Source organism: Protopterus annectens, chromosome 7.part0, assembly GCF_019279795.1.
Source record: "Protopterus annectens isolate FY-2018-M chromosome 7.part0, PAN1.0, whole genome shotgun sequence".
In the NCBI taxonomy this organism is placed as follows: Eukaryota; Metazoa; Chordata; order Ceratodontiformes; family Protopteridae; genus Protopterus; species Protopterus annectens.
The window spans coordinates 795,816,358-795,828,574 of NC_056739.1; the positions used below are offsets into that span (position 1 = coordinate 795,816,358).

The 12,217-nt window shown below is 41.6% G+C and overlaps 1 protein-coding gene across 1 annotated transcript in view; it reads left to right on the forward strand.

Moving 5' to 3' along the window:
- The window catches only part of DNAH2 (dynein axonemal heavy chain 2), a 6,636,854-nt gene that overhangs the window by 5,323,814 nt on the left and 1,300,823 nt on the right, over window positions 1-12,217 (forward strand). Inside the window, exon 68 of the mRNA XM_044077324.1 lies at window positions 1,818-1,966. Within this exon, the coding sequence (XP_043933259.1) occupies window positions 1,818-1,966 (149 nt within the window). The remainder of the gene's footprint in view (window positions 1-1,817; window positions 1,967-12,217) is intronic.

The following is a 12,217-nucleotide window of genomic DNA, read 5'->3' on the forward strand; positions in this document are numbered from 1 at the left end:
ACAAAACTTCCTTACTTACTCCTAAGAGTAGACTTCATGGTATTGACTGTAGTTTAACACTGCTACCTCTTATGGGAATCTACTCCCCCCAACAACTAAGGCTAGAATCACGGCCTTCCTACCGAGCCTTCTGTAACCAAAATTAAAGCACTTGAATTTTAAACCCTTGTGTAAGTGCTATACAGTAGGTAACATAATTTAACCCATTCCCCTCCCTCTAGGCTATCATTTTCATCATACTATTCTCTGTTATTCTATCCATGAAGTCTCCCTCCACCCCCATCTTTTCTCATCATTTCCACTTTCGTTTTACTCTACTTTAACTTTTCCTCCTTGCTGCATATGTTATATCATATATTGTATTATATTATGTTATATTATATTGAATATTTGGTGTGTATGCTGCATGTTTTTTTTCTGCTCCCCCTAGGACCATGCGTGAGGCCTCCTCTACCTTCATTTATTTTGCACATTCATTTGAGGAAAATGGGACCAGTATTCCTGGGCAAGACAAGAGCCCAGTGGCTTATTCATTCCTGTGTAGATACCCTCTTTAGCCCTTCATTCCCTGTTGAGAGTCAGGAGATAGAAAGCAAGACAGTAGAAAGCAAGACAGTGTACTGGTCCTGTGGGTGGCCAATCCTTACCCCCTTGGTGGCTTCCTTAAGCCTGTAATTGCCACATATGGAGGATATGCATGTTAGTTTCAACAAAGTGCCTTCTCAGTATGGTAAATTAGGCACAACCAAGATTTCCAGTACGGGAACACTTAGTGCTCCCAATAAGTGACACGTGTGGTAAAACAGACCTGCCTTTATGTCCTTGGATGGATGAGTCAGCAATGAGCCATTCACTACCATAATTACTGAGTCAAACTCAGGTTGACTGCAGCATAGTCAGTGCTTTAACCCTATATGCTGGCATTGTGTATTCTGTATTTTGAGCCAGTTATGTAACTTGTCTTACAGTTTTAAACACTAAATGTTTTTTCCCAGTTTCTGTGTTTAGTTATAGTGTTGGTAGCTTACTTTTAAAACTTTAACTATTCATCACTATGCATGCATCCATTTGGATAGGTCAGCTTGGTTATCCTCTGTCTATTGTATTTTCTTGGGCTGAACCTGAAATGGCCCATTGGCATCAGTGTTTTATCTTGTTTAACAAATGAAAATAAATATATAAAAGTGACTTTTTGACAGCTCAATTAAACAGTATTGACAGGAACAATTATATGTTCATAGATAGTTACTAGGGTTGAGGTTCAGGAGACCATTGAGGAGCCCAGCCCAGTTTCCCTTTTTGCCTCAAAACAATGTCTGGTTAGGTGACTCACTCAGGCTCATACAGTAGGGAAATGAAGGCTTTGAGTAATGTGAGATTATATATATTTTTAAATAATATGTAGTACTTCTTACCCAATGCAGATAACCTCGTTTCTGGGAAAATATCACAAAAGATAAAGAGAAGGTATTTGCTGCATAATCACTGTGTTGTAGATTGCACAGAACAATTTGCACCGTACACTGAAACTGTAGTAAAATCTTGATGAATCTGATATTGGACTGGTTATCATATACATAGCGGTAAATTTATTTATTTGCTTATTTATTAGCATTTGCTTAATGGTTTAGTCCAACTGGGTATTGCCCTTTTCCAGTGGAGGTCTGGGAGGAAAAGCTCTGTTTAGAAGACATGACAAGTTGACGCTACAGAGCAAAATATGTTGTATACAATAAAGTCATATTGGTCATTTCTTAGCAGGCAAGAACATATGTATATAGGGTATTAAAACATAACTATACTATTTTATGTTATAGATGAAAGAACTGGCTTTGCTGTATTCTCCAGAATTTTCTTTTTCTGATTTCCTCTCTAAACCAACTGTTGTCAGAGACTGGAACATCCAGGGCTTGCCTTCTGATGCGTTCTCCACTGAAAATGGAGTGATTGTTACTCGGGGTAACAGGTAATCAAATAACATTTTACTTAGTGGAAGTTTCTGTTTCAGTTTCAATAGAAAACAATTTATCTGTATTACTGTCAAAAAGTAAACTTTTTTGAAGTCTGTAAAGAAAGAGGTGTTTGTAACCAGATGATAGAATGCTCTGATTGTAAAGTCAGCTAGTTAATAGTCAGAGTTAACAGTTAAGGGGCCAACTTTGGACAGGGAATAGGCCAAAACCAAGTCTGTGAGTAATAGGTTCAGGCTATTACCTCCCATGGTGGGGTTCTAGACACTTTGATTAAGGGAATTCTCGTTCACAAAATCTAAGAAATGATGTGTACTCCCAACGTTAGAAGTTTAATCATCCCTTTTTATAGAGAGGCAGTTGAAGTCACCAAAGATCCCCGAGCCATATGTTATAGGGATGTTTCTATGAATGCCAAGAACTTAACCTGATCCTGTGTGTCCACGGAGGGGACTGGTAACTAGCTATAAGATGAAAGTCTGACTTACCTACTGAGACACTGCTACCATTACCCATGGGCTAGAAAGTGTGATAGGGACAGGACCCAGGCATAGGGGATGCTCTCATTACATTTGACCCATGTCTCATTCACAGCACTAACATGGACACATTCCAGATGCAGAAGTGCTTTCAGATCAGTTAGTTTGTTGTTAAGATCCCTGAAATTGGGAAGGGCCATATTAATATCTAACTTATGATTTTATTTGTTAGTTAGAGTGGGATATTCATTAGATGAATGGTGCATAAAAAGAGTACAATGAGGATAACAAAGGCTTTAGCTAGTATGCAGAAGTGTAGAACAAGAGGTATAGACTAGTCTTGGTAAAGCAAGTAGGATTGTTGATCATCTCAACCCAGAGAGACATATCTCAACCCCAAGAATGATACTAGCTACTTAGTAACTAATTATCTTTTCTTTGAGTCTGGGCATCATTCATGGTGAGAGGAAAAGATCAGTCAAGACCAGAATATTATCTTTGACAAAGGTGTGTGTGGCAAGTTTCAGCATGTCTTTCTAGGGTTTTCATGCCAGATAATTCACTCCAGTTCAGACTATGAACATGTCATACTTATACTTGCTGGAGGAGGGGATTTTAAAAACTCTTGAAATGTCAGCAATCCTGGCTCATGAGCAACACCTGACTGTCACCCTGCCTTCTTTGAGCTTTGTTAGTAGGATGGACTAAGTGAGCCTAATAATGGAGTCACCAGTTACTAGGCTGTTTCCAAAATATGATTTGTTTTAGTTAAGCTCAGGGGTGTTTTTTCTTTGTGATGTGATGACTATGATGTAATATATGTTTTGGAGGGTTCATTGATGCCTACTCATAAGTTCTAGGAGGTTTAAGTAATGATTTCTTATTGGCATCAGCATATGACTTTAGTGGTATTTGTATGAAGATTTTAGACATGTATTAATTGGGATGTGAAACAGTCTGATGTTCTCGTGTACATAGGATTTCAAGAGGGATGCCTTCAGCAAATTACCTGTGTTAACTCACAGCTGGAAGAGTTAATTTGCATTGAGAATGTGGCAGTTATTGCACTGCCTTAGAATGCAAAGTGCTAAAAGGCTAACAGTGGAAGGGTAGGTAGAATGCTGTAGCTCTGTGCTTGGATGGTGCTAGTATTTATAGGAACTTGGGGTAGGGTTGCTAACTTTTCATGTGAAAAATTATTTTCATGTACGTGAAAGCAAAATGTGTGTAATTCTGGTACTCAACATGCAAAATACATAACCTCCATGACTATCTGTATTGCCTTTTCTAAACATAAGTTAACTTCAAACTCTAACTTTTCAGACACTTCATCCAGCCCATTCACAATCCTGTCCCTTATTTGTTCATCTTAGTGCTCTTAGAACCCCAAATTTTCTGCCATTATGTAGACTCTGTCGAACACTTCAACACACTCATCTGTTGTATGTACACATCTGCAAAACTATGCTGTCTCATGTATTGTATGTGTGTACATTGTTTTGTTTTTGCTCTGAAAATTCATTGAGTTTTTAATTACTGACTTGTACATAACAAAGTTGTTTTATCTGTCTTTGTCAGCAGAGATGGTATCATTTACCCCAAATAATCTATCTCGCCTTCTGTCCAAAGTTGCAGTCAGTGATTATGGACTTTACTGAACCAGTATCTCCAAATGTGTAGTAACTTTATCTCCTACATACCTGGTCCATCTAATTAGCTCACTCATCCTAAACTGTGATTCAGCTTACTGCACTATTATTGCGATTATGAATCCACTACTTATAATCTAGTCCCTTCTTTCATCAAAATGGTGTCTATTAGCTTCCTAACCTAGCCACTACTGCCTTTATCTCCACCACTTCTGCTCCCCATGTTTTAATTTTTTTCTCTTGTATGTTCCACTTATGTAACTGCATATATTTGATTTGTCAGATTTTAATTTTTATGTGCTTACTTATAAATGTAAATTACTGTTATTAGTAAACGGTACATTGTTTTTTTTAATTCTACTGTATTCTGTAACTGGCCATTGTTTGATCAGTGTTCTACCCTAGTAAACAAATTTAAGTAAATAAATAGATACATTATTATGTTGTCATCTTTGCTTAATTATAACCTTTCCCTTAAGCACTCATAAACTTTTGTCACCTTCCTTTAATCTGACTATCCCCCTACCTGTCTTACTTCTCTTTCCCTAGACTGTTTTTTTATCCTATGCTTTTTCTAGTTGTCATCTCACCTTTCTTTGTAAAGCCTTATAGCAATCTGCTTCCAAAATGGAGAAACTTTCCATTGTGGGCGTATTTCACTGTTAGTGTGAGCTTGGTTTCTATAATAAATGCTACTGCAGTATAATGCCTGCTGAGTCTGTATCTGTTCCAAGACGAGCTTTGATTAGCTTTGTTGGCATGATTGCTGGGGCTGGTATATTAATAGTCTGCAAGGATCACTCATGCAAGTCAGTTTTGAAGATATTGATGAGGCAGTTAATTCAAAGTGATTAAGCTCTGCAAAAATTCTGTACTTAAAATATCTTAAATGAGTGGTGATGCTTCAGATCTGTAAATGTAATACAGAAGAAGAAGCAGAAACAGGAAGAAGAGCAAAAAATAATTTAATGTATGGCCGGAAACATAAAAAAGCTGGTCAAAGTACAAGAACAGCAGCCTATTCGATAAACCCATAAACAGAAAATTTTCACCTCATAAACTTAGATGTACAATAAATTTGATGCAAGGTATTATTGTTGCTATGTTTTGCTCCTTTCATACTTTAGCACTTCCTGTCCTTTGAAAGGCAACAACTGATGATGATATGACCAACAATCCATAGGTACCAGGTACAGCAGGACTGGGCAGGTGTCAAGCTGAATGCACTCTAAATCATCTCAATGAAAGTGGTTCCAGTGAAGAATGGTAATAGCAAAACATTGTGAATGACTTACACTGCTTATAATTAATGATGTGAAGTTGTTCTATCTCACTGTTCATTGTTACAGATGGGTTCAGAGCCGATCCTCGGCTCCGAGTCGGCCTACTACAAAGCTCGAGGTCTTCAGATAGCTCAAGGCCAAGTCACTATCCCATTATGCACCTAGATTTACCTCAGATGTAGTTTGCCGCTGCAACAGATTGGAGGTTCTCACTAGCTCTTGCCAGTAAAAACCTTATTTTTCAAATATTTTTCAATTTATTGATAATTCTTCTAAACAGTAGTTTTTAGATAGATAAGCTCTTACAGCTTTACTGTGTAGTTTCCCTTCCCTTGGTGTGCCTCTTTCATAGATTACTATTTGGCCTTGTTTTTTCTTAGGCCTAGTTTAGATTATAGTGTTTAAATAGTGACCTTTCTGACACAGTTTTCCTTAGTACTAGCTCAAATTTAAGTGTGTGTGCTTAGATAGTGACCTTTTTATCACAGCTTTAAAATAATTAGAGCTAAAGTTTATATTTAGTGTGCTAAACAGTAGTATATAGTATTGTTGTTTGCATTTAGATAGTGACTTTCTGTCAGAACTTTGATATTTTTATCTACCTTCTGCTTAAATAAATAGTTTGCGTGTGTGTGACCTTTTAGCCTATATTTCTGAAGGGCTTGTGCCATTTATATTGAGCCTGTATTTTTAGGAAAGGTTTGTTGTTATTCTTAATTGTTGTTGGGTGTGTCTATTTTTTTTACAGCACCCTAATAAATTGTACTTGTTAGAAATGGCCGTTGATAAGGGCAAACACCCTAAGTCAGGGTTTAAAAAATGCCCTAAATGTGGGCAGAAAATGTCTGTCACCGACAGTCATGTAAACTGCATTTATTGTTTAGGAGCATTACATCTCCAGGAAAGCTGCTCCATATGCCATTCCTTTTCTTCTGCAGTTCTCCAGGAGAGAAAGAGGAAACTGATTGACAGGGGTTTACTGAAACCTTCTTTCCAGGAGGTTTTGAGCGACCAAGATGGATCCAGTAAGTCCTCAAAGTCTTCCAAGACTTCTACTGAATCAAAAAAATCAAAAAAGTCTTCGACATCAGCTCCACAGACCTCGGAGCCGACTGTCTTATCTTTTCAGAGCCAGTCCCCGGTTTTGGAACCGGTATCCGAAATACCAAAATCTCCACTTTTACAGTTGGTACCACCTTTGATCCATTCATCTCGGTGTTCCATTAGACTTTCTGATTTGGATGTGGATCGTGCGGTGCAGAAGCTTTTACAGGCACCGGCCTTTGCTAAATTTTTATCGGCTCCGACCCAAGCGGCTTCATAGCCAAAGACCCTTTTGCCAGCTACTACTCTTCCTCTTCCGAGCCATACCGGTCCTTCAGAGCCAGAGGAGTCAGACTTATTGATTGTGGAGCCTTCGGAGCTGACGCCTGCTCCAGTGTCTTCAGCTTTGTTTACTCAAACGTCCTCAGCACCGATCGAGGAATCTAGGAGCCGACACTCTCTGGTCGGGTCCGGGGAAGATAGTCGGACTGACTTGTCGGTTCCAAATCTGCCTCTCGGGGCTTCAGCTCGGATGAGCTCGGCTCCTACCTCTGGCTCAGAGCCCACTCTCCCGGGGTGGGGGGTATCGACGGTTTCCTCGGATCTGTCAGTCCCTTTGCATCAGAGCTGAGGTGCCTTAGAAGCCATGAGGAGAGTTATGTCTCCTAAGACATCTTCAACCTCAGTTCCGGCTTCTTCCTCCCCTAAAGCACCTGTGTCTGCTTCTGCATTACAGATCCTTGCCAAGGTAGAGACCCAGAGCCTCAGGAAGCCCCATTGGGTGGCCCATGCTCTTCGAGACCTCACCAGAAGCTCCCACTAATGAGATTCCCAGGAAGAGAGTTTGTAAGAGGAAGCATCTAGACTCCCCACAAGAGTCCCTGACGTCTGATACTGACTTGGATGAATCAGAACGGTCCCCACGGTCCCACTGTGAGGATATCTCATTTGCTGAGATGCTAGAAATTTTTAGGCAGAGGGGCGACTGGCAGTCCACCATCCCTACTGAAGATGAGTCGGTTCTCCTGAAGGTTTTCGGGTCTCAGCCCTCCACCCCTTGGGTGTCTCTGCCCTTCGATGAGTTTATGCAGCTGAACTCACGAAGGGCGTGGGAGTCTCTGGACACCATGGAGCCTGTCCCTAGTAGGCCTAATAAATTTATCTCTGCTCTCCAAGACAAATCTTTTCTGACAAAGGGTGTGACAGTTCATGCCATGGGGTTGGCGGCAGCCACCAAAAAGGAAATTTCAGAAACTTCCTCTTCTATCCAACCTCCTAACAGAGATTCTATGATCATGGATAAATATGGGAAGCGCACTTACAGTTCAGCAACTTTTGCACTGCAGTCGCTCAGCTATCTAACCCATTTTACGAGATGCAAAGATATCTCCTTAAAGAGCTGGGAGATTCTCTTCAGGGTAGAGTAGCTGCAGGAGCTTCAGATAAAGTTGCCTCCCAGCTTGCTACCCTCAACTCCATAGTTAACTTGTCCATGTGCCTCATTTCGTATGCAGCGGATGGAACGAGCAGGGTAGTGGGTACAGGAATTGCTCTTAGGAGATGCTCCTGGATGTGCTTGTGTTCCTTCACTGAGCCCTTGAAGTCATCCTTTGTAAATACCATTTTGATTGCTTGTCCCTTTTCTGGCCCAAAGTTAAGGAAATTTTGACCAGGTGTGAGCAGGAAGGAAAGACTTTGTTTGCTGTTAGAGTCTGTTTTTCCACCCCTACCAGACCCCACCCCAAGTGTCAAAGGGGAGGAAAGATGTGGTTCCAAAAACCCCAAGGAGCCTTTCAGGACGCACATGGTGAACCCCCCTCCAGGGGCAGAGGAGGCAGCAATAATAGAAGACACTGCCCTCGCTGCAGAGGGGGTCCGCAAAACCAGGGCAACAGAGATCACTTCTTTGGGAAGCCCTACCAGCGCTCCTGAAAGGAGCCCCGACTGTCCTACTCTGGAGCCAGTAAGGGGTCGCTTATCTTTGTATCCAGACGCCTGGCTCAATATAACAAATGGCTTCTGGGTACAAGATATCATTTCCAGGGGATATTTAATTCCTTTCACCACACCCCTTCCACTGACAAGAAAAATCCCGGATGTTCCACCCAGTTACAGGGAACAGGCAACAGTAGCGGTCCAAACGTTGCTAAGAAAGAGTCATCCAACCAGTCCCAGCAAACCAGACAGGATCCAGAACTTACTCAAGATTCCTTTTAGTTCCAAAAAAGACAGGGGACTGGAGACCTATACTGGACCTCAGCAGGCTAAACAAGTCTGTCAAGAAAGAGAAGTTTCGGATGGTCATGCTTCAGTTGATACTTCCCTTTTTAGGGAAAGACAATTGGATGTGCTCTATAGATCTCCAGGATGCATGCTACCATATAAAAATAGTCAGACCATACAGGGATCATCTGCGCTTTCGGCTGGGAGTCAATCATTACCAGTTTCGAGCCCTGCCCTTTGGTCTCACTACAGCCCCCAGAGTGTTCACCAAATGTATGGCAGTGGTCGTGGCTCACCTGAGACATTTAGGATTCCAGGTATTTCCATACCTAGACGATTGGCTCCTCACCGCCACCACCAGGCATCAACTCATTCAAGCCAAGCTGGGCATTACAATAAACTCAGAAAAATCTGCCTTGTCACCATCACAACATACCGTTTTTATCAGAGCAGAATTGGACACCACCATGCTGAGACTTCCAGTAAAAAGAGTCTTACTACTACGTCAGCAGGTCCGCAATCTGACATCCAAAAACAAGGCACCAGCATCAGAAGTACTAAAGTTGTTAGGCATGATGGCAGCTGCAATTCTGGCCATACCGCTGGGTCGCATGCACATGCGGATTCTGCAGTGGCTGTTGTTCACTCAATGGTCTTAACATGAGCTCCCCATGTCTCACCTTATAATGATCATGAACTCTTGCAAAAGGATCTTTAGTGGTCGTTGACCTCTCTTCATGTCATGATAGGTCATCCCTTTGTTCTACCCCCACCAGCGGCCACAGTGACCACGGACGCTTCCCTGATAGGGTGGGGGGGCATTTTCAGGGAAGAACAGCCCAAGGCACATGGGCCGATCAACAGACACATCTGCATATTAATGTCCTAGAGGTGAGAGCAGTCCTTTTAGCATTGCAGTACTTTCAGGACTCTCTTCCTCTGGGTACAATTGCAATTCAGACAGACAACATGTCAGTGGTCTGGTACTTGAACAAACAAGGAGGAACCAGGTCATATCCCCTTTGCTGCAAGGCCCTAAGAGTATGGCAGTGGGCTATATCCACCCCAGCACTTTCTGTTAGCAACGCACATCCCGGGGAAATCCAATGTGATAGCAGACGAGCTGAGCAGAGCAATTTTGTTGCCCTATGATTGGTCCCGCAAGAAAGAAATAGCGGACAGGATATTCCGCAGGTGGGGCCAGCCTTGCTGCAACCATTTTGCTAATCACATGAAGGCAAAATGCAGAAGCTACTTTACCCTGATTCCCCCTCTGGGAGAAGCCCCAAGAGCTGCACTTGTTCACGATTGGCCTCCGGGTCTCCTCTGTGCATTCCCACCAATCCCGTTGATACTCAAGGTACTACAGAAAGCAAATGCCATGGGAAGGACCATCATTCTAATGGCCCCTCATTGGCCTTGTCAGATTTGGTTCCCTTTCCTTCGACTTCATCTTTTGGACCCAGACGACTTCTGATGCACTCATCGGGGGAACTTCATCGCTCTCTGCAGTCCCTGAAGCCGACAGCTTGGCTGCTCCAATTCCCATCATAGCCAGGTTCCATAACCTTTCTAATGAGATGAAGCAAATTCTCTTATCCTCTCATAAATCCTCTACAAGGAAGCTATACCTTAGCAAGTGGAAAAAAATGTTCTATATGGGCCTCTCAAAACAACATTGATCCCTTTCAAGCCCCTATGGCCCCCATTTTAGAGTTTTTTACTATGATTTTTATCAAAGGAGCTGCAGCAGCAACAGTTCGTGTTCAACTTGCTGCCATTTTTAATTTTCACCTTGGGTTTGAAGAACTGAACATTATGTCACACAAACTATCCAAAGCCTTTCTTAAAGGGACCTTTCATCTCAGACCACCTGTAAAATCTCCCTGTACCCCATGGAATCTAAATTTTATGCTTCCTCACATTATCCTTCCTTCATTCGAACCAGCCTCCTCATGTGACCTCAAATTTTTGCCATGGAAGACTATCTTTTTAGTAACTATCACTTCTTCCCGCAGAGTGTCAGAGCTTCAAGCCTTGTCCATTAAGCCTCCTTATTTGATTTTCCATGCTAACAGAGTTTCACTTAGAACTAACCCCTGTTTTTTGCCTAAAGTTTGTACTGAAGCTAATCATAATCAAATTATTGATTTGCCAGTTTTCTTCCCCAATCACTCCAGCAATTTAGAATATATGCTGCACAAATTTGATGTTCACAGGCAGCTCAGATTTTATTTGGATAGAACAAAGATTTTAGGAAATCGAAACAGCTTTTCTTCTCCTTTTCAGACTCCAGGAAAGGTATGCCAGTGGCCAAAACAACTCTGTCTAAGTGGTTATCTGATTGTATCACATTTGTTTATTCAGCTGCTAATTTGCCTTTACAACATAAAATTAAGGCTCACTCCACCAGAGCAGTGTCTAAATCTTCTGCCTTTTCTGCCAGACTTCCTATTGATAACATTTGTGCAGTAATCACTTGGTCAAGACCTCGTATCTTTATCACTCATTACAAAGTTGACAGGGCCTCCTCTGGATTCACTGTCCTGAAAAACATACTCCTGTGAGTCACCCGAGATAAATGGTGTTTGGGACGCTACCAATCTGTAAGAATGAACGGCGAGATAGAACAACTTCACATAAAGAAGTTATGTACTTACCATAACGTTCCGTGTGAGTTGTTCATCTCACCTTCATTCTTTCTTCCCACCCTCCTACCCCCTCCTGTGCTTTTCGAAGACCCAGATGATGGATTCTTATGGAGTGATAGAATGACATATGGTATTATTATATGCAGCAAACAAGATCTGAGGTAACTCTAGGTGCATCATGGGATAGGGACTTGGCCTCAAGCTATCTGAAGACCTTGAGCTTTGTGGTAGGCTGACTCGGAGCTGATGATCGGCTCTGAACCCATCTTTAAGAATGAAGGCGGGATAAACAACTCAAATGGAACGTTATGGTAAGTACATAACTTCTTTTTTTGTGCACCACCTACTTCGCCTACCAATGCCATATCTTATTTCTCTACCAGAGAATTGGAAAATACTGATGATTTAAAGTGGTAACACGTGAATAGCAGTCAAATTGTATTGTTAACAAAAGAGCGCAGGTGACTGTCAGCAAGCCAGCAATATTGTTGGGGCTGCTTAGTCTACTGAACCTGTCAAGAACAATTTTTCGCATCTTTAGCTTTCTCAATGCTTGCTACACAATCAGGTTAGGGAGATGATTTATACCTTGACATCCAAGTCGACCATAAACAATATTTAAAGTCACTATAGGACCCTCACCACCTGCACGACTCACACAATAACATTTCACAACAGCAAGGCACTGAACAAATAGGAAAGAATTTGGTGGTGACCTACAAATTATTGTCGGCTGATTCAAAAATTGCTTTTATTCCAACTTATCCAGAAAATGCAGCCTGATCTGAAGAATTATAAAGTATTAATCCAGTAGGTAAACACAAAGCAGCATCCTGCCCAGCTCTACCAGTTAGTTACAGGGAGTCAGCATGTTTACTGAGCAGCCCTTAGTTGTTCAGCTTAATTGCTCAGCACAAC